This window comes from Caenorhabditis elegans, chromosome II (genome assembly GCF_000002985.6).
Source record: "Caenorhabditis elegans chromosome II".
NCBI classification, from domain to species: domain Eukaryota; kingdom Metazoa; phylum Nematoda; class Chromadorea; order Rhabditida; family Rhabditidae; genus Caenorhabditis; species Caenorhabditis elegans.
The window spans coordinates 6047882-6070509 of record NC_003280.10 but is presented as its reverse complement, the minus strand read 5'-3'; the positions used below and the strand labels follow the sequence as shown (position 1 = coordinate 6070509).

Sequence of the window (22628 nt, the reverse complement as noted above, 5' to 3'; positions counted from 1 at the left end):
AGTGAAATTGATTTAAATTCAGCTGTAGACCGTTCTCAAAAAGTAACTCCGCTTTTAGTTGTTAGCTATTTTTGATTGAAATGGTTGTAAAACAACAATAAACTAATTGCAGAATTCAAATATTTCTTCCCAGAGTGAGGTTGTAAATACCCACACTCGTTTATAGTTTTACGACTACATATCGTCTCCTTTTTGTTTTGATGACACACAATTATGATTATGATGATTATGATTATGATTATGACAATTATGATGACACACAAATACTGATTCAAACATATAGCTACTAAAGTATTTCACTTTCAAACACTATATCTACAAGCAAACATATTTGCTTATCAATATCAGCCATATTGGACACCTTAAAAACATATCCCATCTTCAAACTCTCACGATGGCTGAAGAAAAAAAATTTTTTTTTTAATTTTTCAATTTTTTTTAAAAGTTTAGGTATTAATTTGCTTTGATGTGTCTAGATATTAAACAGCTATTTGATATTTTCATACATTCTTGTTGTCGCATGTTGATGATGCTCAATCTCAAAAAAGGCTAGGAAAAGTTATTTTTAAATTTGACCGGCGCTCACTTAAGAAACTTAAAAGTTAGAAGAAATAAAACATTACAAAATCAATAAACATGTTAAAAGCTACATTTCTTCAGTTAACCATTTTCATGTATCTCTTTTCGTTGCTGAGCTACGTTGTGTTTATGTACTCAGACGCTGTTAAAATTTCACTTCATACTATTCCAAACTATAGCCTGTAGCTCAAATTTCAGTTGTCTAATAAAAATGCTGTCAACTGACAAAACATTTGTCGCACTATTTGGCACATTTGGTTTACTGCGAATAATGTCAAATGGTGTATTCTTGCAGACTTATGTATGCTCAATTAAACATAAAACAAGATGAGTTTGCGAGAAAATGGTTAACATAATTTTAAAGAAACAATTAAAAACTTATACGAAAAAAATTTTATTTCTTACTATTAATCAATTAAAACTACTCTCTACGTATCCGCATTGTGTTTCCGTGAAGAAATCTGAAAGAGTGAAATTTTACAATTTATGTTGTTTTTGTCTCAAATTGAACATAAGTCTGCAAGAATACTCCATTTGACATTATTCGCAGTAAACCAAATGTGCCAAATAGTGCGAAAAATGTTTTGTCAGTTGACAGCATTTTTATTAGACAACTGAAATTTGAGCTACAGGCTAGAGTTTGGAATAGTATGAAGTGAAATTTTAACAGCGTCTGAGTACATAAACACAACGTAGCTCAGCAACGAAAAGAGATACATGAAAATGGTTAACTGAAGAAATGTAGCTTTTAACATGTTTATTGATTTTGTAATGTTTTATTTCTTCTAACTTTTAAGTTTCTTAAGTGAGCGCCGGTCAAATTTAAAAATAACTTTTCCTAGCCTTTTTTGAGATTGAGCATCATCAACATGCGACAACAAGAATGTATGAAAATATCAAATAGCTGTTTAATATCTAGACACATCAAAGCAAATTAATACCTAAACTTTTAAAAAAAATTGAAAAATTAAAAAAAAAATTTTTTTTCTTCAGCCATCGTGAGAGTTTGAAGATGGGATATGTTTTTAAGGTGTCCAATATGGCTGATATTGATAAGCAAATATGTTTGCTTGTAGATATAGTGTTTGAAAGTGAAATACTTTAGTAGCTATATGTTTGAATCAGTATTTGTGTGTCATCATAATTGTCATAATCATAATCATAATCATCATAATCATAATTGTGTGTCATCAAAACAAAAAGGAGACGATATGTAGTCGTAAAACTATAAACGAGTGTGGGTATTTACAACCTCACTCTGGGAAGAAATATTTGAATTCTGCAATTAGTTTATTGTTGTTTTACAACCATTTCAATCAAAAATAGCTAACAACTAAAAGCGGAGTTACTTTTTGAGAACGGTCTACAGCTGAATTTAAATCAATTTCACTACAAATGAATACTCTCGAATTTGATCCCTAAATAAAACCGATCAAGCCACTTCTACAATACAAAATGCTGTGTTAATTATTTCTTATTCAAAATATCTGACCAGAAATAGTACTTAATAAGAATTCCAATGAAAAAATGAATAAAATTATAAAATTTTCTGAAAAGGTAGTATTTAAGCAACAAAAGTAGTATTTTAGCAATGGCAGTATTCTAGCAATAGTAGTATTCTAGCAATTTGGTAGTATTCTAGCAAAGGTAGTATTCTAGCAATAGTAGTATTCAAGCAAAAGTAGTATTAACACAAGGTAGTATTTCAGTATTTGCCTTATTCTGGTGTGGGTGGTTTGGGCTGTCCCAGAAACGCCCGTTTTATACTACTGGTAGATCAATCAGAACTACTATGTAATTGTTTATGCCAAAGAAAGGCACGAATCATCAAGCTAAATTTTATGAATACCAGATTACAATATTTTCTGGTTAGTCAACTTGTTTATGTAGAAGTTCAACATGGAAATAAATCGGAATGGGATTATGGAGTGGTTTCTCAAAAGATTGGTTTGGTTCTGTATGAACTACTTCGAAACTCCAACACACCCATCTTAATCAGTTACGATTGAGATACGGAAACAAGAGCAGTTTAGAGAAAGTTGATGATACAGTTCATCCAATGTTCTTTACTTTTGTCAATCAAACGGATAACTTTGATAATTAAAAATTTTAATTTCTTTGTTTTAATCACCTTTTGAGTCAGTCAGGGTATCAGCGGGTGAAACTATGTTTCGGATACAGGTTTTTCTGCAGATCGTTTTCTCCCGGTTTCAAATCTTGTCGTTTTTTATTGATGAAGGGCAGTTGCAATGCTGAGAATGATTTCTTGGTTCAACTAACTTGGAATCTGGTGACATGTCAAATCACTGTGAAAATGAGAATTTATGGATCATTGTCAATTTACCAAATTTTGGCAAAATGTAAAAACTTAAAAAGTAATTTTTCCACAGTATGGAAACTGTTAAAAACGGTTTGTCAAGTGCTAAAATACCATAGTAAAAATTTCCATAACTGCTCGAAGTCAATTTAAAAGCACACATTTTTGGATATATTTTAGCCTAATGTAAAAACTTTGGTTTTTACTACAGTCGCTTGAGATTCTAAGCCAGTCACGGCCATATACACAATTATATATTCACTCTATGAAAAATTTATTTAAAATTCTTGTTAATATTATATTACCGTGACCGGACTTCACTTCAAAGATCTCACATTTTATTTTTTGGATACACGTGTCTATAATTCACATTTCTTCTCATTTTTCATATTTCATAGCAAGGACTCCATCGTTGTTACTACAATCAGAAATACCAATTTAATTACGATGAGTTATTCGGAAGACACAATAATTATGAGCCGTGACGATGATAATATCGATCATTTGATGAGCAAACTCGACCTTTTTGGATCATTGGAGTTGCAGGTAGAGGTTTTGAAAATTATACTGCAAATCTAGCCATGGCCTCTCTCTATTTGATTCATTTCAATATTTTTGAGACATTATTTGATATGGTTTTAATTTTTACAGAAATATCTCGACGGACAAACGAACTGTCAACTTGAAAGTTCCAACTTGGAAAATACCGCCTCACCCAGTGATGGAGAAGGAGAAGAAAATTCGATGGAATACAGCTACTCTCCTCGGGGTTTAAATTTATCTACTGGAATAGCTAATAATGGCTCGAGTTGTTGGCTAAACTGTTTGATTCAAATTATGTTTAACACGCCTGGAGTCGAATTTTCTTTGCACCAGTTTGCCACCAAGCCTTTCCTTGAGAGAATGAGAGACACCAAAGACGGCAACAGAAACAAAGTGGCACTCATGTTTCTTCTCCGTTCGGTATTCACCGATTTGAGGTTTTCGGCAGAAAGAGCAATTAATATAACATCAATCATAAAAGTGAGTAATTGTGTTAGTGGGTTTTTTTAATCATGAAACTATATTACAGGTTGTTGACCAACTTTCCCCACATCCTGTGAGTAATCAACAACAAGATGCCAGCGAGATGCTCCAAAACATCGTGATCTGGCTGAAAGACGCGGTGGACGCTGCAGTGGCTTTCCAACGGATTCATGTCCGTGAATGTCATGAAGACATCCGTCTGATGGAACAAAAGCTTAAAATTATCAAACTACAAGAAGATCGTTTTGATAGAATATTCGCATCGAATATGTATGAGGAGACGTTGGGACTTCGGGTGCACATCCAAAAGAACAGTCTTCGCGAATCCTTCGAGAAATTTTTCTTTGCAAATGATGCTTATTCTGTGGATGTGGTGATGGTGCAGATTGTAAGACTTGCACAGGACGGAAGGAAACTTCACGACAATTTTCTATTTCCTGGAAATTTAGTGACTGAATCTTCCGCGACGAAAGAGAAGTGCTACTTCAAGCTGACCTCTGTTATGGTTCATCGAGGAGAATGTGCTCAGTCCGGACACTTCTATTGCTTCACACTCAGTAAGTGGGCTAATGTCAATAGTTAAGAGAAATCTTGGGGTTTAATGTTGAAAATAAAACATTTTCGTATGATGTTCATGGTTTTCAACCATACCTGTGCGGCATTCGGCATTCGGCATATGCCGATGCCGGCATAATGCCGGTTTTTGGAGCACGGCATATGCCGTTATGCCGATTTGAAAATTCACGGCATATGCCGAAAATGCCGTTATGCCGAAAAATAAAATGACCGGCATAACGGCATAATGCCGGCATTGTGACGGCATTATGCCGTTTTTTTTTCTGCATTTTTGGCTGGTTTTTTTTTGTCAAAAACCATTTTTTCATAATTTTCGTGTATCCGATGAAACATAAAGATCTTGCGAATAGTAAGGTTTTTTCGCAGATTGTTCCATTTTTGAGATTTTTTGAAGCTTTTTGCTTGAGCATTTAGAAACTTTCTGCAACAATTTTGGCTTTATGATGACTCGAAAATTGTCTGAAAATGCACCAAAAAATGTTTCAAGGCGTGCACATTAAAGGGGGAGTAATGTTTGTGGATATTTTGCGTAAATAGACTAAAACTGGTCCAAAACCACCAAATTTCCTAATGAGACTTCACAATTTTCCAAAAATTTTTTATGGCCGGTCAAATTTTCGAAAAAAAAGAGCCAAATTTTGCTAAAATCTGAAATTTCGCACACTTTTCTTTGCCATAGCCGCTGAATTTTAGTTTTTCTGAAATTACCACCCTTTAATCCTTATTTTGGTAATTTATCTCGCGGAATTTCGTTGATTGAGACAACTTTTAGGCCGATAGGCATCCAATCATTTTTGGATGCCTATCGGCCTAAAAGTTGTCTCAATGCGGCTGTGACAAAGAAAAGTGTGCGAAATTTCAGATTTTAGCAAAATTTGGCTCTTTTTTTTCGAAAATTTGACCGGCCATAAAAAATTTTCTGTGAAGTCTCATTAGGAAATTCGGTGGTTTTGGACCATTTTTAGTCTATTTAAGCAAAATACCCACAAACTTTACTCCCCCTTTAACATACTTGAAATTTTTTTTGCATGTTTTCAGTAATTTCCATGATATAAAAAACAAAAAGTACACTACCAAAGTACTCCATTAAAGGATATTTTGAAAAAAAAAGAGAATTTTGTGTGAAATTCTCGAAAATCTCACTAATGATCCGTCAGAAGGTGCCCATTGGAATTACATATGAGACCAAATGAAACAGATCTAATATATAAGTCGAATGGGCAGCTTCTGACGGTTTCCTAGTCAGGGTGTCCCATAACATTTGGACAGTCGACTTTTCAACTTTTTGCTCTTTTGCCTTCAATTTTGAAATGTGAGTATAAAATTGTAGATACAGAGGTTTTTTGGTATGCTGCATCCGATGTCAATATTAGTTTCCCAAATAAGTTTGCAGATGCCCTATACAGCTCAAGTGGAGGGGGTTTAATAGCAATTGGGCGTATTAAAGTACTCCTATAGAAACCTAAAAACATCTAACCAGTAACCCCAACTCAATATCTTGTCAAAAGCCAAAAATTGTGCAAACCTGTAGTGTTACGTCACATACCAAAATCAGACGAACACTATTTTTTTGGATATTGGTAATGATATAAAAAATATGCAAGTTTGATTGAAAACATTTAAATCATGTTGATTTTTTGTAACTGGAAAACAATAGTTCAAAATGCCGAAATGCCGAATGCCGAATGCCGGCATAATGCCGGTTTTTGGAGCGCGGCATATGCCGAAATGCCGATTTTGAAATTCACGGCACATGCCGAAAGTGCCGTTATGCCGAAACGAAAAATGAACGGCATATCGGCATATGCCGATATGCCGAAAAAAATTTTTGGCGGCATATGCCGTTATGCCGTTATGCCGAAAAATTCCGAATGCCGCACAGGTATGTTTTCAACTAGGATTCGTTCTAAATGAATCAACGCTTCACAAAAATTGTTTCAGGGGATGCAAAGGATCGACGTTGGGAGAAAATGGACGACGTCCATGTATCGGATGTCTCTTGGGAAGAAGTGGAGCGGCACTCATATGGTACGGGATCGGATGACACTTCATCAGCTGTTTTGATTGTCTATACAAAAGTTAAAGATGCCACGGATGACTTCACCTACGATGTTACTCCGAATGCACATGTTGTTGATGTTCCAGGAATCTCTCTTCCTCCAGCTAGAACATCCATCTCGATGGAAACGCTCTCCGCCAACCCACTGCATGGTCATGTTGTTGATGCTCCTGTATTCTATCATCAACAGAATCATTCGAGTAGAACCTCAATTTCGATGGAATCTCTCAACTATCCGAGTCCTGGTGATGCTCATCAAACGGAAGAACAGTTACCTGAAAATCAACTGACGAAGAATCGGAAGACTCCGGGATGTTACCTCAATCAATGTATCAAATTCCTGCACACCAAATCAGAAAACGTTGGCAAGCCTTTCGTAAGGACAACATTCTATGCAAACTTTAAGAATGTCGTGTACTATAAAGGAACAGCAACAACACTTGGCCGAGGTCTTCAGCCCCTTCTTCACGATGCGATAATATCTTCTGAATACAAGGATTTTAGAAAATGTCAGATGCTGTTTGTCATGAGTATTCAGATTACTAATCAGAGTTTTTTGTATAGGTGAGTGATTCAACTAACACAAAAAAACTAAATTTATTTCAGACTGGCAAAGAATTCATTCAGCATCACCCTCGATAGATTTTATCGAATCGAAGTATGCGAATATCAGTCGAAGAAATTTTCAGGAGTCCATAAGTGCCCAGGACTTGTGAAGGAAATAGCAATAAAGCCGACATCCGATCTGCAGACAGGACAAAATCTGGTAGCACATCCAATGAGTAGTAGACGAAAGATGATCAGAGATAACAAATCATCCAATAAAGGTAATTACACAAGTTTTATTTTTTTCGATTGTTGTACATTTTGAAACATTTAAAAAATTACTCTACAAAAACAATAAAAGAAAAAACCGTTTAATTGCATTATGTTTTGGAAAAGTGTTCATGCCACAGATCATTTATATTTTAAAATTTAAATTGTACAAAAATATCCACAGAATTTACTATTCAAACAAAGTTCTTTCAGTTTGTCGAACATCGCTGAGTGGTGGTGCCAAGAAAAAGAGAAAGGAACGAAATGCACGGAGCGAAGTAGGAGATAAAATTCTTGGAATCACCGAAACCAAAACTGTGACTTCATGGAATGAATCAGGGATTGAATTGCAAAGGAAAATAGGATTTGGAGCCTATGGATCGGCATACTCTGTGAAGTACGGTGGGAAAACTGTCGTGATGAAGCTCATAGGAATCCGGGACAACGAGCAACTCCTCTTCAATGAACTCATCATAACACAACAGTTGGGAAAACTCGCGAAAAACAGAGTTTGTCCGAATTTCCTTGAATATTGTGGATCCCATGTGATGACCGACGTGCCTGTTGGGATGAGAAGAGATCCAAAAGCGATACGACACTTGGCAATATTGATGGCTCGTGGAGGAGGAGTTCTGGACAATTGGAAGTTTAAAGACTACCGTCAATGTGTCTCAGTATTCTGCCAGTTGGTTATGTCGTTAAAAGTGGTCAAGGATTCAATAAATATGGTGCATCGGGACATCCATTTGTGGAACGTCCTCGTTTCGCGAACAAAAACGACATGCCTAGATTATTCAATGGATGGGAAGGTTAAATTAAATTCCTACGGAGTTGTGATGCACTTAATCGACTTCTCGAAGAGTCTATATGGAGGTTAGTTCATTTTAATGTAAATAAACCATAAAACTTATGGTAATTCAATTTACAGGACAAAATAAGAAAACGAATGAGGACATGAATGATCTGAAATATGTTGCAGTTTTGATAGTCGACAATTTGAAAGGGAAAGAAGAAGACAAAGAGGTTTGTATGAATCTGAACTCAATAATTGAAAATAAGAATTTCAGAAACTTCGCCAAGCTTTTATAAATGTACCATCAGCCAGAACATTGGAGGAACTGTGCGATGATGAGACACTTTTCAAAGAGATTCGTATTTAGCTTATTCCAAATTTTTGACATATTTATCTTGTGTTCTCATAGTATTCCTCATACAATTACAATATTTTCCATTTATTTTCAGTAAGTTAAACTAGTTCACTTTCAGTTTTCAGTAAGGACAACATTATTTACAGATTTATGGTTGGTTGGATGGATGGTTGGCTGGAATTAATTTTATTCTATTTTTTTAATATCGGCGAGATTAAATACTAGGTAAGTATTAAAAATTTAGTTTTGAATTACGCGCCAATTGATTGCACATGTTGCCTAGAAAACTTCCCGGCCATCAGCCGTGTACTCCTCACGGACAAGATGCAATACAAAATTAACTGTTAATTTCGTTAATTTTAGTTTCTTATATTTCACAGATAACATTGTCAATTTACAGTTCGAAATGCTAATTTTAGCTCTCATTATTATGCCATTTTATTGTTTAAACACATAATTTTATTTCAGTGGTTATTGAAAATGTGATCCGTTGTCTGTTTCGTGTCGATATCAATACTTCTCCAGTTTTCCAAATCATATTCACTAATGCCGATTTGTATACCCCTGCTCGACCTCATCTACGAACAATTTGCAAATCAAGAAGTGTAGTAGATTATGCATGGGATGATTTGTATGGTAATAAGAAGATGGTATTGCAAGTATTCGAAAAGCGAAGTAAATCCTATGAAATCAGTCTTCCTGGACCTGCTGAGCCCCTGGTTTATGAGAATAGTTTGTATATTCAACTGGCGCATAGCTTCACAAAACGCAGTGGTAAAGGATCCGGTGAATTCACAGATGAATCACAAATAGCTTCAATAGTGCGGAATAAGTACGAAAGAATTCCAGTACAGTAAGTTTGATCTTCTGTAAATCTGAAATACTCCACTAAAAATCATTATTTTTCAGATGATACGTCGACAAGAAGGACTCTTATGGAATTCTGGATGCAATTCAATGAGTTAATGAATATTGTTACAAAAAGCAAGAAATTGAAAGTTGAAGAAGGATCACGTGCGAAAAGCATTCAGAAATATGCGTCACTCTCCTTCCGAATGGTTTTCGAAGATGTTGATCTGAATTTGGAAGTTCCTAGGAAACTTGGTGAACAACAGAAAGCGGTTCTTGATGGAAAATGGCAGCCATTTGCAAACGTAAAGTTGGAAAGAGCACGGATTTCATTTGATGCATTTGAAGATAATCAATCGGAATGAGATTTGATTTGTGAGAGAGTCGAATTAGTTGATACGACCTCCAACGGACCAAAAAACTGTTTCCCAGTGATTTTGCAACATACCGATTCAGGAAAACAGTAAGTTATTGGAATCGATGTGCTAAAAATGTACCAAAAATTCGGCCAAAAAACAAAAATTTGCTCTTTTTTGCGCTAAAATACAGTATCCGGTCTTGACACGACAACATTTTGTTACATGCAAAAAGATGTGCGCCTTTAAAGATTACTGTAATTTCAAATTTTAATGGCTGTTGTCATAAGTTTTCTATAAAAATTTGTTTAAGAAAATTAAAAAAAGAGAATTTTTTTACACATATGAAAATTCTGCAAAATTGTAAAATTACAGTACTCTTTAACGCACTCTCGTTTTTATTTTACAAAAAAAAACGTGTCGAGACCAGGTATCATTTTTTAAAAAGAAATTTTTCGGATTTAGATATTATGAAAAAATATTACACAATTATTTTTTTTGCAGTTCTCGACCAGCAACTCCTGTCACATCTTCTATTAATTCTTCTCTGATGCTTGAAGCACATATAATGATGAAAAAAGATGAATGTCCCGTTCTAACACTCGTTCTCTGTAACGCCCGTGTTATTCTTGCCTACGACTGGCTCGACGATCTGAAACAATTCTTGAACCTTTATACCGATTTTGTTCCAAAATGTAAGTTTTTCTATATACTTTTCCATTGAAAACCCCTTTTTGCAGATTCCGATGAGATTCCATATCACCTCACAGAGTCTGGGCGTCGTCAAACATTTTCGAAAACTCATGATGGAGCTATAATCGAACGAAATGCACATGCAACTGATTCAGCGTCATCTCATTTCCCAACGTTTTCATTTAAGATCACACATCGAGATTCTGATCTTTATCTACTGGAGAATCTGTTTGTAAAAAATAGTTGCAATAATAGCGTCAACTTCTGCTGTGTTGAATATGAATGATAATGGTGGATATATTTCTGCAAATTTGGAAATTCAATCAATGAAGCTTCGATGGTGTTCAATGCAACATGAGAAACAAACGAGAAATTTATGTTCAAATGATTTCTCGATAACTATTGCATTGCACATTGATACATCTTCATTTGGAAATCAATCGAAACAGAATAAGGGAATGGTTGTAACACCACCAATACGGCATGCATTGGAGGTAAATTTAAAATTTAATAACTAAATATATATTAGTTTGAAAATCCAATATATTATTTAATACAGGAACAAAGTTTAACTACTTTCTTAATAGAGGGTTGTAGAAAAATGTGATGGCTACGGTATTCGTGTTTTTTCGTTTCTATATGTCGGGCGATTGTTTTTGAATTTTTAATCCTTGTCCATCCAAAATGTCTAATATTTAGTTTGGTACAACCATGTTTTACGGGATTTTTAATTTTTAATCAACTTTCAATATCTACTGTGTTTCAGATCGAAGTTGTCAAAATGATTTGCCGATTGTCGTACAAGGATGCTCGTGCTTTGAAGGCAGTTATTCAAGGATAAAGAATTATAAAGAAGCACAGAAGAAGTCTTTGATTCCAATTAATGTTCCACAACCACCATCTAAACGTATTTTTCCAGAATCAGTTCCAGTAGACTAAATATTTAACATTTTCAGCAATTGACATTGCGATTTACATGATTCAAACTGAACACACTGATTTGTGGATTCTCGACGATCTTCAGTCCAACTCGATTCCTTTGTTGAGATTATCAGTTGCTCGTGAGTATTTTAAAGGTTTATGTCTAAATTAGTTTCCCAATTTCAGATGTTTGCTTGAAAAAGACGGGTGAACGGATCATTGCTTCATTCCATGTTTCAATGGATTATTTCAATCAAAGAATATTCGGATGGGAACCTGTCATTGAAGAATGGAAAATTCATCGCTTCCTGCACAATAAAAAGGATTTGAAACAGACTATCGAATGGGTCGCCGAGACGAAGAGTACTCTGAACATCAATGTTACCGAACAGCTCATTTAACAATCCATTCAATGGAATACCAAACTTCCGGCTATTCTTGCTTCCTTCGAACGTGACGATTTCAGAAATCAGTGTACTCGATCGAGTAGTGATCATTTGCCATATGTGATGAAGAATACAACGGGATGTGAAGTTCATTTCACTACAGCCGTCGAAGATGTTTAATCGGCAAGATCGGAGCAAAGGAAGTCAACAACTAGATGGATGACAGTTGGAAGAGGACAGGAAAAGAATTTCGAATTTCCAGCAAGGCTTCTACTTTATTCGCATCTCGAAAGGGAACCACCACGTCAGTTGATAGTTCGTGTGTCAGGATGGGATGAAATATCGTAAATCAATGCTAATCACATCTGTTGATATTACCAAAGAGCTGTCAATTACTGTATCAACTGATCGACTTCAATCTCAAGCACCACTTCTTATCAACAAAGCTTCCATCGGAGAAGGTACACTACTTTTCACAAAAATGGCTGATTCGAAAGGACACTTGCTCGATATGTATTGTCATGTGAGACTTGGCGTTGCTCAGGCCATTTCGGTATCTCTTTGGGTACCCTATTGGATTGTCAACAAATCTGGAATACCACTGATCATACAACAAGAAGCTGTTAAATGGGAAGCTGCTGGACAAATGGAAGAACATGAAAAAGCGAAAGATAGACATCCTCTGATGTTCTCATTTGCCGATGAAAACTGTCCGAAGGCTTGTCGTTTAAGGTTTGTTGTCTATTTTGATCTGTTGATTACAAAAAAACTTATTTTCAGCTGTTCTTCTTTATGTCAGTATCACAATGTGTGGAGGACTAGGATTATTGGCAATTGTTGTATTGTCAACCAGATGCTGGACAGAACTATGATGATTGGAGCTTCCCGTTCTCCTGCAGAATTGAATTGTACTTCTACGGTAAGATTTTGGAATTATTGATAAAGAGATTTTATTATTTTGCAGTGGTTACTGTGTTATAATCTGGTTGGCGGAGAGCTGGTATCATTGAGTACAAAGCAATACTGATGTCCTTGCTGTACTTGTTACGCTGTATTCCTTTCAAGCAACCACTTCCATATTCGATGTGAGTTTTTTTTCAAACAACGTAGTAAATCTAAAATGAAAAGTATAAATGATATATTTTTCAGTTTCGTTGCTTCATCGTTGATACGTCATACGTCACGAAGCTGCATCATTGTCTATGTCGGAACCTCTACCACCCTGCATACAATCCGAATCTAGCTGATGCTCAGATGAAACATCTCAATTGAAGTGGCACGTCGTAAGGGAGTGGCAGGAATGCAGTGAAGATTTATTAGGATCAGCTTTTTTTGATAATATTTATCAATTGCTTTGACTATATTAGTGTATGCTCGGCCATTAAATAAATAGTTTATTTTTCTCATCGCCTAGCAATTATTCTTATAATATTGAATAAAAATTATTCGATTTAATTACAGTGCATTTCCCTTATAATGTATATTACTACGTTTTCCCATTTTGATTTTGTATCTTTTAGTCAATTTCACTACAATGGAAGGGATTGCATCCTTTTTTACAGAATTTTTACTACGAATTGAAAATTAATTTTAATATTATATTTTGATATAACAAATGTATGAATAATTTAAAAAAAACACATAGGTCACAATTGTAGTTTGTGCTTAAGTAGTACTTGTAAATTTCAGTTGTTTTCTTTTGATCGGATACTGAGATGAAGTTATTAGTGGAGTGATACTGTTAGGTTACTGTAGTGATACTGTGGAGCGTGGTGTAAGAATGTCCCACTTCGGATTGATCTCCGAAAATTGCAGAAATTTGGGCACAGACTTTTCAATTTTTTTTGCATGGTTAAGAGTATGCTAGCATATATGCTGGTGTCACACTTTTCCGAGGAAAAAATTTCCGCATTTTTTGTAGATCAAGAAGCAATGGGACAGCCTGACACCACGTGCTGTGTGAGTAGTTAATTGTTTTCTGATAACCAACAGATTAGTCCCATGCCGTTTGTTTTATCACTTTTTAAAATTAAAAAAACACTTGCAGATTCGATCGGTCATCTATCAGATGTTTGAAAATTAGATTTCAGTTAAAATTTTGATCAAGATCTTAAAAGAAATGTTTTGTCCCAATTTCATCAAATCTTGATTGATTAGCTTATTGTTTTCGATCAATTTGAATGTTCATATCACGATTTTAGATTATAAAAGAAGGAGATAAGTTATCAAAAGTGCGTTCATTAAACTTATTGAATTTGGTAAAAATGATCAAATGACAAATTGTAGACCATGCTACAACTTTGTAGTTGAAAACTTTTTAACAAATAAATTTCGAGGCGCTTATGGAAGGAGGATTTGAGACCATGGAGCGATGAATGGGCACTATCTCAGGCAACTCAAATCTAATCTGAAAATATTAAATAGCAATCTTTTTGTAGTTGGGTGATATTTCGAGATAAAATCGCAATATCCCGAGACTCATTCGAAATATTTTTAGATTGAGCAATCTTTTGAGAATATTTCGCAATATTTTGAGGTTGATTCGCAATCTTCCTGAATCTCAAAATATTACGAAAAATTCGCAATATTTTGAGATGAAATAGCAATATTTTTGTAGTCCATACAGATTACACACTGAAAACGCGCAGAACGAGAAACGCGCAAAGGCTTGCGCGTTTCTTTTTCAACGAATTATTGAATTGTTTTTTCTACAATTCTGTTGTGTTCAAAGTTAAAATGTATTTTTTTATCTGAATATTTTGAATATTTTTAAAATTTTATAAATGATTTTTTTTTAGATGAAACGTCAAAGAATCCGACCGTTCACAAGAGATATTCTGACCGAACTTGCTCAGAAAATCAACAAGAACTCAAAAAATGGACCGGGAATGGGCGAAATTTCTGTTGTTAGAATAGAGATGGAACATGAGCAAGGTGAAGAAAACACATTTTGTAGGTGGCATTTCTAACGAACGATAATTGCAGAAAACCTCCAATCGGAGTCGGATTCTACAGAATACGAAGATGAAGAGGAATCTTATGATGATTCAAAAGAAACAGAAGAAACAGAAGAGGAAGACGAGATTTTCGAATCCGAAAATGTAGAAATGAATGTTAGAGGTATTGAATTTATTGTAAGAACTTGAGTAAACATTATTTTCAGATTCACTGTGGCGATTTCTCTCCGATGTCGATCTTCGGAGAATGCATTTCTTACTTACTACAACTCACTCAAAAGCTGGTAATCCATTTCAATTTATTGCAAACTGAGTAAATAATCCGCGTTTTTCAGCTGTTTGTCTCTATTTCGACATTGAATGTATTGAAAATGAAGAAAGCATGAAAAAATTGTTGCTTGGTGAAAGCCATCTGAAGACAATTGAAGCGTGTGCAGTTTGTGCTGAGGACTTGGAAAAGTGGGACTTAAAATTTAATTGTGGCGATATTTATTTTCTTTTTGCAGATGTAAATGCAAAAAAGCACCGAAGAAGTGTAAAATAACTTTTATGAACTTGCACGAGAAAATTCAATCATTTCTTCGAGCGTACGGACAAACTATTCGTGAAACTCATGTGAAGGTTGCTCGAGGGGAAACGACTTCATCTACATTATCGTTTGAGATTTTCTGATTTCAATTGAAATCATAAAATATTGTCAACAGCAAGCATGTTCCCAGTATACTCATCATTTTAATCAAATTGTTAGTGAAAAAAAATATTGAAAAAATAAAATGTTATTCTCTCTTTGACAAAAAATCGGAAAAATTGCAATTCTAACATTTTTAAAAGCATAACAAATAAATCGTTGTTCCACATTCACTTTCAAAGAAAGTTATCCAATTTCGCTCTGACACTTTGAAAATTTGCGAAAAGTCACTGATTTCCCATCAAAAGTAACGAAAAGGACGTGCGCCCATTAACTATTTACTTAAGCAATAACTAAATCTAGATGCGACACGTACAGGATGGCTCATCAGGTAAGATAATGGTTCATAGACTCAACGACAAGCGACGGACAAGTTCAACTCCCCTCAATGGCAACAAAAGTTCTTCGAGTTATCACAAAATAGTTCTAGAATAGTCGATGAATGCATTTTTAATATTTAGAGACAAACTCGCAATATTTTGAGACAAAATCGCAATATTCTGAGACGAAATCTCAATCTTCGGAGATGAAATCTCAATCTTCGGAGACGAGCTCGCAGTCTTTTGAGACAAATTAGTAATCTTTTGAGATAAAACCGAAGTCTACCTAGAAATTTTCACACTTTCGCAATATTTTGAGATCAAATTGTAATCTTTTGAGACAAAATTGAAATCTATTCGAAATTTTTAGTAATCTTATATGGACGCACTATTTCTCGTTTTTACTACAAAAAGATTGCTATTTAATATTTTCAGATTAGATTTGAGTTGCCTGAGTAGTCTTTTTGCACTAATCTTTCTAATGTTTATATGTCATTGTGCAAATGTATTTAGTAAATTCCTTTATTTTCGAATATAATGAAAACCAGAGAAATTGGACCCGACAATTAAAAACTTAATCTAAAACGACTATTACTGATATGATTCAATTGGGGGGCATGTGCACACAAGATTTCTGTCTCCATATTGATCATCGACTCTTCCGACAGTTGGCCATGCTTTATGGGTACACCAAGGCTTCGGGAATGCAGCCAATTCACGGGAGTATGGCATATTCCAGTTGTCCGAGGTCACCTTTTCCAGAGTATGTGGAGCCATTTTCAATGGATTCAGATGTTTATCGAGACTTCCGTTTTCAACTTGACGAATTTCCTCACGAATTGAGAGAAGAGCTTCTACGAGACGATCCATTTCAGCTTTGTCTTCTGAAAATTGAATTGTGTTATTTTATATATTTTTTCAGAACAAAGTAAACCTTACCTGATTCGGTGGGCTCAATCATGAGACAATCGTGCACAGGCCACGACATCGTTGGTGAATGGAAACCATAATCCATCAATCTTTTCGCAATATCAACAACCTCAATTCCGTGCTTCTTGAATGGCTTACAATCCATAATAAACTCGTGAGCTACAAGACCCTGTTCATCTGAAAACCAGGGAGGATGCATCTACCAAACTACGAGCCAACTTACCTTTGTAAACGATACGGTAGTCATTTTCGAGTCGTTTAGCCATATAATTAGCATTGAGAATTGCTACTTGAGATGCTTCACGAAGACCAACTGGCCCCATCATACGAATGTAAGCCCATGTAATTGCAAGAATACTTGCTGAACCATACGGAGCAGAAGCAACTGATCCAACTTTACGTCCATCAACTGGCACAACTGAATGACCAGGAAGGAATGGAGCAAGATGTTTTTTACTATAATAAAACATTGCAAATTTTCACATTTTTTCAAACTTACACTCCAATTGGTCCAACACCTGGACCACCTCCTCCGTGTGGAATACAGAATGTCTTGTGAAGGTTCAAATGCGACACATCACTCCCGTAGTCTCCTGGACGACACAATCCAACTTGAGCATTCATATTGGCTCCATCAAGATAAACTTGTCCACCATGCTCATGAACTTTGTCACAAACATCACGAATCGATGACTCAAATACTCCATGAGTCGATGGATAAGTGACCATAATAGCTGCCAATTGATTTGAGTACTTCTCAGCTTTAGCTGCCAGATCCTTGTAGTTGATGTTTCCGTGATGATCTGAGTCCACGACAACAACCTTCATATTAGCCATTTGAGCAGATGCTGGATTAGTTCCATGTGCAGACGTTGGAATGAGACAAATCTAAAATAATACTGAAAGTTTTTAACAAACTTTTTATTTCTTCTTACATTTCTCTGCTCCTCTCCCTTGTGAATCAAATAATTCCGAATGGCAAGAAGTCCAGCATATTCTCCATTGGCTCCAGAGTTTGGTTGCAAGCTGAAGTTATCGTATCCAGTGATTTCACAAAGCCACTTCTCAAGATCTCCAAAGATACGACTATATCCCTTGGCCTGCTCTACAGGAGCAAATGGATGAATAGATGATAGAGTTGGCCAGGTGATAGGCTTAATGATAGTTATAAATTTCAAGGCCAACATGTAAAGTAACAAACAATAAGTTCAGCAGATGCGTTAAGCTTCATGGTACAGCTGCCAAGAGGAATCATCGAATGAACAAGAGAAACATCCTTATTTTCCAATCGTTTCATATATCGAACAAGCTGTTGTTCACTCTGATGAGTATTAAATACCGGATGTTGAAGGAATAGTGATGATCTAGAATGTGGTGAGTTTCCAATTAATGGGCATGCAACTTCCCAACGTTCTTCACGAAGCTTGGTCTAAACATATAAATGTGATAGTCTTTCTTCTACATCTCGAGTCAAAAACTAACCACATCCTTTTCTGTGGCTCCATTCAATGTGTAGATGATATCCATAAGATCTTCAGATTTAACAGTCTCATCCAATGAAACTCCGATATCTCCATCTTCATAATAACGGAAGTTCATCTTCATTTCCTCGGCTCTCTTTTTCGTTTCTTCAAGAGCGGCTTTATCCTTCAGACGGATTTTCAAAGTATCAAAGTAGTCCTTGTGTACAATTTCGTGACCAGCATTTCGAAGATCTAAATTAAAGATTTAATGAATATAGTAACTTACATAGTAACTTACGGTAAGCAAGATATGCAGTTGATTTGTGAACTCCTCTGGCAATTTCAGTGAGTCTTTGTGGACCATGATAGACTGCGTACATAGCTGACATATTAGCAAGAAGAGCTTGAGCAGTACAAATGTTACTGGTTGCCTTATCACGACGAATGTGTTGCTCACGGGTTTGAAGAGCCAGGCGAAGAGCACGATTTCCATTTGCATCCCTGAAAAAAGAAAAGTTTAAATGTGAAGTCTTGGTGATAGGTTGATCCCAGAAATTGGTTACCACTTACTTAGTAACTCCAATGATTCTTCCTGGAATATTTCTTCCCAATGCATTCTTCGCATCATGCTTAGCGACAGCCATAAATCCAGCGTGTGGTCCTCCATAACCCAATGGAACTCCAAATCGTTGAGCCGATCCAACAGCAATATCTGCACCAAGATCTCCTGGTGATCGGAGAATCGTTAACGAGAGCAAGTCGCACACCATTATCACCAATGACTTATTCTTGTGAGCACTTTCGATCAACTCGTCGAATTGATGAATTCTTCCTTCAGTATTCGGATATTGAACAACTACAGCAGCTACTTTATCATCAAACGCATATCCTTCAATTGAATCAGAAACTTCAATATCTATTCCAAGTGGTCCACTACGAGTTCTGATTACATCAAGATTTTGTGGATGACAGAATGAGTCAACGACAATTTTGTTTCTCTTTGTAGTTCTAGCAGCCAGTGCAACTGCTTCTGCAGAAGCTGTGGCTTCATCCAAAAGAGATGCATTGGTTGTTGGGAGACCAGTCATTTCAGCAATCTTCAAACATAATATATTAGACTCATAGGCATCAAACCATGCCTTACCATAGTCTGGAAGTTTAAAAGAGACTCAAGTCTTCCCTGTGAGATTTCTGCTTGGTATGGAGTATACTGGGAGATCCATCCAATATTTTGAAGGATATTACGAGAAATGACAGCTGGCACAATTGTATCATAATATCCCATTCCAATATAAGATCTATAAATCTTGTTCTGTGCTGCAATTGCTTCCAACTCTTTGAGCATCTTGTATTCGTCAAGTGGTGCTGGAAGCTCTAGAGCCTTCTCTGCTTTGATCATATTTGGCACATTGGTTCCGGTGAGATCATCTAGATCCTGTAATTTCAAGGTTATTATGAGACAGAATTCTCAGGCGTTTCTAACTTCAGAAAATGCATTAAACAAAATAGGAGATACAATGCCAACATCGCAAATTATTTTTGCGGGACATATGGTCCCCGGTCTCGACATGGTCGAAACTTTTTAGCTACCGTATCAAAAAGTATTTAGCAAAGTTTTTCTGAAGTAATTAAAGTTTTGCTCGATTTTAACGTGTTTTCAATCAAAAACCTGAAAATATTCGGATCATTATAAAATTGCGAAATACTCGCGGATACGGTAGAAAAACTTCCGATCGTGACGAGACCGTATGTCAGCGTAAAAAATCGTAAACTTCTGCAGCTGCGTAATAACTGTGTATACCATTAGTAATGGAAAATCAAGCCACGAACTTTGTATCCAATAAAATCGAGCATTTGTTGCTGCTCCAATCGTCTTGGTCCAATATGTCTATCAACAAAAGCATCATATTGAAGGTGTCGTACAATCATCGGACGTCGAAAAGCAACACGCCCGACGGCAAGTAATCCTCGTCCAAGGAGAACCATTTTGGAGATGAGTGAAGGTTCTAGATTCACGAGTAGTAAAATGAAATGAAACAAGAATGTAGAAATGGCAGGCAAAGAGAATTTATTCCGAGAAAAAATATTTAAAATAGTACAAATCGAGAAATATCGTGGGTACACGTGTACTCCAATTGTTGATAAGATAAAAAAAATTCGACTTTTGATTTTATGATATTAAACGCCCGACGCGTGGTTAGATATTATGGGATAATTTCAAACTTTGAACTTCAAAGTTTAAACTTCAAAACTAAATTCAAAGGGGTTTATTACAAAGACGCCAAAAAACCGGTACCGGGTCTCAACGCGACAACTTTTTATTAAATGCAAGAAGGTGTGTGCACCTTTAAGGAGTACTGTAACTTCAAACTCTCATTGATGCGGAATCGATTTTTCCTCTAGATTTATAAAAATTGAAGTGTTTCGGTGTTATTTTAGAGTTTATAAATAAATTGATACAATTTTTTTTTAAGTATTAAAAATTGTCGTGACGAGACCGGCTACCGTATTTTAGGTGCAAAAATCGCGTTTGTTATACTCAAAATTGATATTTAACTACAAAAAAATCTTCTCCTACTGAAACAATGCTACAGAATTGACAAGGTGATAAATGATCATGGTGTTGCCAATTGAATTCTGAATCGATCACCCCACAACGATCGTTATCTCGCTCTCCTCCTCCTTCAGTAAGAGCGCCACTGATAACCGAAACGCCATTGTCTAAGTGTCTTCTTGATTGTATTTCTGCTTTTTATTGCAAACTCTTCTCTTTTTCACAAACCAAATATATTCGACAAACACATAAAACGGGATATATAAGAATAAAACGAAATTGGAAAGTTAGGCCAGATTGGTAGAAATCTAGAAGAAATTTTTAGCAATAAAGAAATTAGACTTAAGGGGAAATGATTTGAGTTGGGTGAAAGTTGGAGACCATTTTTGTGGGGATTGGAAGGAGAAAAAAGAGCACAGGGGAAGTTGAAAGAAGCAATGACTGATATGGTTATTCGGAAGGAGTTGAGCTGGATGCAGATTCTTCGGCAGCTGTAACAGCTGGTTTTTCTTCTTTCACCTCATCTTCTGTTGGCTTGTTTACAATGACAAATCCTTCATCAACTTGATCTTGATCACCTTCTTCTTCTTCCTTTCCATCCTTGATTTTAACAGTTGAAGCGTTCAGATCACAATCCGCTTTCCTCTTCCGACTATTCTCTCCCTTCTCCAATTTCAGCAGGTCGCTCATAATATTGTAGAATATATCCGAATCGGGGATCGTCTCAGTTTTGGTGAATCCGATTTTTAGAAGGAAAATCTGAACACCGCTGATCTCTGGTCCCATTGCGGAAATCTGTAAACAGTAACAATAAAACATATATTCATATAACATTAAAGCTCACTCGAATTCTCTTGTCGACCCGCTCCAAAAGCATATCAGAGAAAATTTTGGAATTTATGATGACACGAAGAGTACCGGAAGATGTTCTTGCCACTGAAAATAATTTTGAATACAATAAACTCTAACTATCAGTATTTACCAATTCGGTGGTGCGTCAGTCCGTTCTCGACTCGTTTGTTGATCCTGAGATTGCAGACACCCTTTTCAGAGTAGGCATTTTTCAATTTATCAAACGCCCAAATTTTGCAAGGAGCCTAAAGACAAATAAATAAAAATTATGTTTTAATGAATACTGCCTCACTTGGAAAATATTAGTATCGTTCTCTTCCCCGGTGGTGATTTCGACTGAACTCGTTCCGGCATGCTGCTTTTCGGCTTCCTTTGCTCTCTCCGCTTCTTGTTCAGCTTCCTTTCTGAAGTTTTTGGCTCCATTTTTCTGAAATTAACATTATGAATAGAAATATTGATTCGAAATATAGATTACATCGTCATCTTTTTTAACTGCATTTTGGAAGAGCTCAGTTGCTGTCATGGTCTTTTCGTCTGAACCACCCGGCTTTGTTGAATCACCTTCTTTGTTCACAACACGATCTGATATTTTGGAGCCAAAAACAAATGCTTGTGGAGCCTCTTCGACTTCCTATAATTAGAAGAAAACGAATTTTTTGACTCATTGTGTTTCAACGAACTTTTTCATTTGCAACAGGCGCATCTGCTGATTTCGGAATAATATCGCCCAGCGATTTCTTTTCCAAATGAACGTGGTTGATTGTTGAATGAGTTGCTGTGTATTCTGTTTTGCCTGCAAATTCACGTGACTTAGATAACATAACACAAAATTGAAAACTTACTATCTGACCACAGTTTATCTGCCTTGGCAGCTAAAGCAGACGGTTTGAAAGCAAAACCTTTTGACATGACTGAAAATAGTAACGAATGAATTAAAAAAGACAAATACCGGATAGAAATTGCAAAAAAAATGCGAAAAATCGATTATTAGTATTCATGCAGACTGAAATGAAGATAATTAGCAAGTAATTTAGACTGAGAACTGAAAAATTACTCAACAAGCAGAAGAAAAATTGAAATTTAAGACAAAAATAAGTGCAAGTTTTTATTTCTTCGATTTTCGTTGTGAACATCATAA

At 35.7% G+C, this 22628-nt stretch overlaps 4 protein-coding genes, 1 non-coding gene and 1 pseudogene across 8 annotated transcripts; 3 read left to right on the top strand and 3 right to left on the bottom strand.

Moving 5' to 3' along the window:
• Nucleotides 1-3343: 3343 nt before the first annotated feature.
• On the top strand, nt 3344-8533 carry H12I13.1 (Ubiquitin carboxyl-terminal hydrolase; the record flags this gene model as incomplete). The annotated part of the gene is made up of 8 exons (NM_001348635.1): nt 3344-3442; nt 3548-3919; nt 3969-4479; nt 6440-7121; nt 7164-7384; nt 7587-8246; nt 8302-8396; nt 8441-8533. 8 exons carry the CDS (start codon nt 3344-3346, stop codon nt 8531-8533), a joined length of 2733 nt encoding a protein of 910 aa, NP_001335513.1.
• Nucleotides 8534-8989: 456 nt separating this feature from the next.
• On the top strand, nt 8990-13131 carry R12C12.8 (annotated as a pseudogene). 2 transcript variants are annotated; one of them is made up of 10 exons: nt 8990-9374; nt 9431-9833; nt 10231-10421; nt 10467-10913; nt 11186-11326; nt 11376-11480; nt 11527-12458; nt 12507-12645; nt 12691-12811; nt 12876-13131. In that variant, coding segments are annotated over exons 1-10 (3120 nt in total). The 2 variants fall into 2 exon arrangements; another variant differs by lacking the exons at nt 8990-9374; nt 9431-9833.
• A 1393-nt stretch (nt 13132-14524) lies between these two features.
• Nucleotides 14525-15471, top strand: R12C12.7 (Zf-AD domain-containing protein; the record flags this gene model as incomplete). Its single annotated transcript, NM_062809.4, has 5 exons — nt 14525-14660; nt 14712-14846; nt 14890-14967; nt 15019-15142; nt 15190-15471. The coding sequence occupies 5 exons, from the start codon at nt 14525-14527 to the stop codon at nt 15353-15355; spliced, it is 639 nt and encodes a 212-aa protein (NP_495210.2). The 3' UTR covers nt 15356-15471.
• A 731-nt stretch (nt 15472-16202) lies between these two features.
• gldc-1 (Glycine cleavage system P protein) lies at nt 16203-20090 on the bottom strand (the record flags this gene model as incomplete). 2 transcript variants are annotated; one of them, NM_062808.9, is made up of 11 exons in its annotated part: nt 16203-16575; nt 16631-16798; nt 16845-17077; nt 17121-17509; nt 17557-17775; nt 17823-18050; nt 18104-18336; nt 18383-18585; nt 18655-19181; nt 19229-19519; nt 19915-20090. In NM_062808.9, 11 exons carry the CDS (start codon nt 20068-20070, stop codon nt 16283-16285), a joined length of 2940 nt encoding a protein of 979 aa, NP_495209.1. The 2 variants fall into 2 exon arrangements, with proteins under 2 accessions (NP_495209.1, NP_001335514.1); NM_001348634.3 differs by lacking the exon at nt 19915-20090 and having other exon boundaries at nt 16283-16575; nt 19229-19483.
• Nucleotides 20091-20823: 733 nt separating this feature from the next.
• Nucleotides 20824-22401, bottom strand: ran-5 (RanBD1 domain-containing protein). The gene is made up of 7 exons (NM_062807.9): nt 22333-22401; nt 22171-22283; nt 21966-22121; nt 21783-21917; nt 21621-21735; nt 21483-21574; nt 20824-21433 (listed from the first exon to the last, which is right to left on the bottom strand). The coding sequence occupies exons 1-7, from the start codon at nt 22397-22399 to the stop codon at nt 21089-21091; spliced, it is 1023 nt and encodes a 340-aa protein (NP_495208.1). The 5' UTR covers nt 22400-22401; the 3' UTR covers nt 20824-21088.
• Nucleotides 22402-22454: 53 nt separating this feature from the next.
• Nucleotides 22455-22616, bottom strand: R12C12.13. The gene has a single exon (NR_101695.1). It is a non-coding gene; the product is annotated as an Unclassified non-coding RNA R12C12.13 (non-coding RNA).
• Nucleotides 22617-22628: the final 12 nt, after the last annotated feature.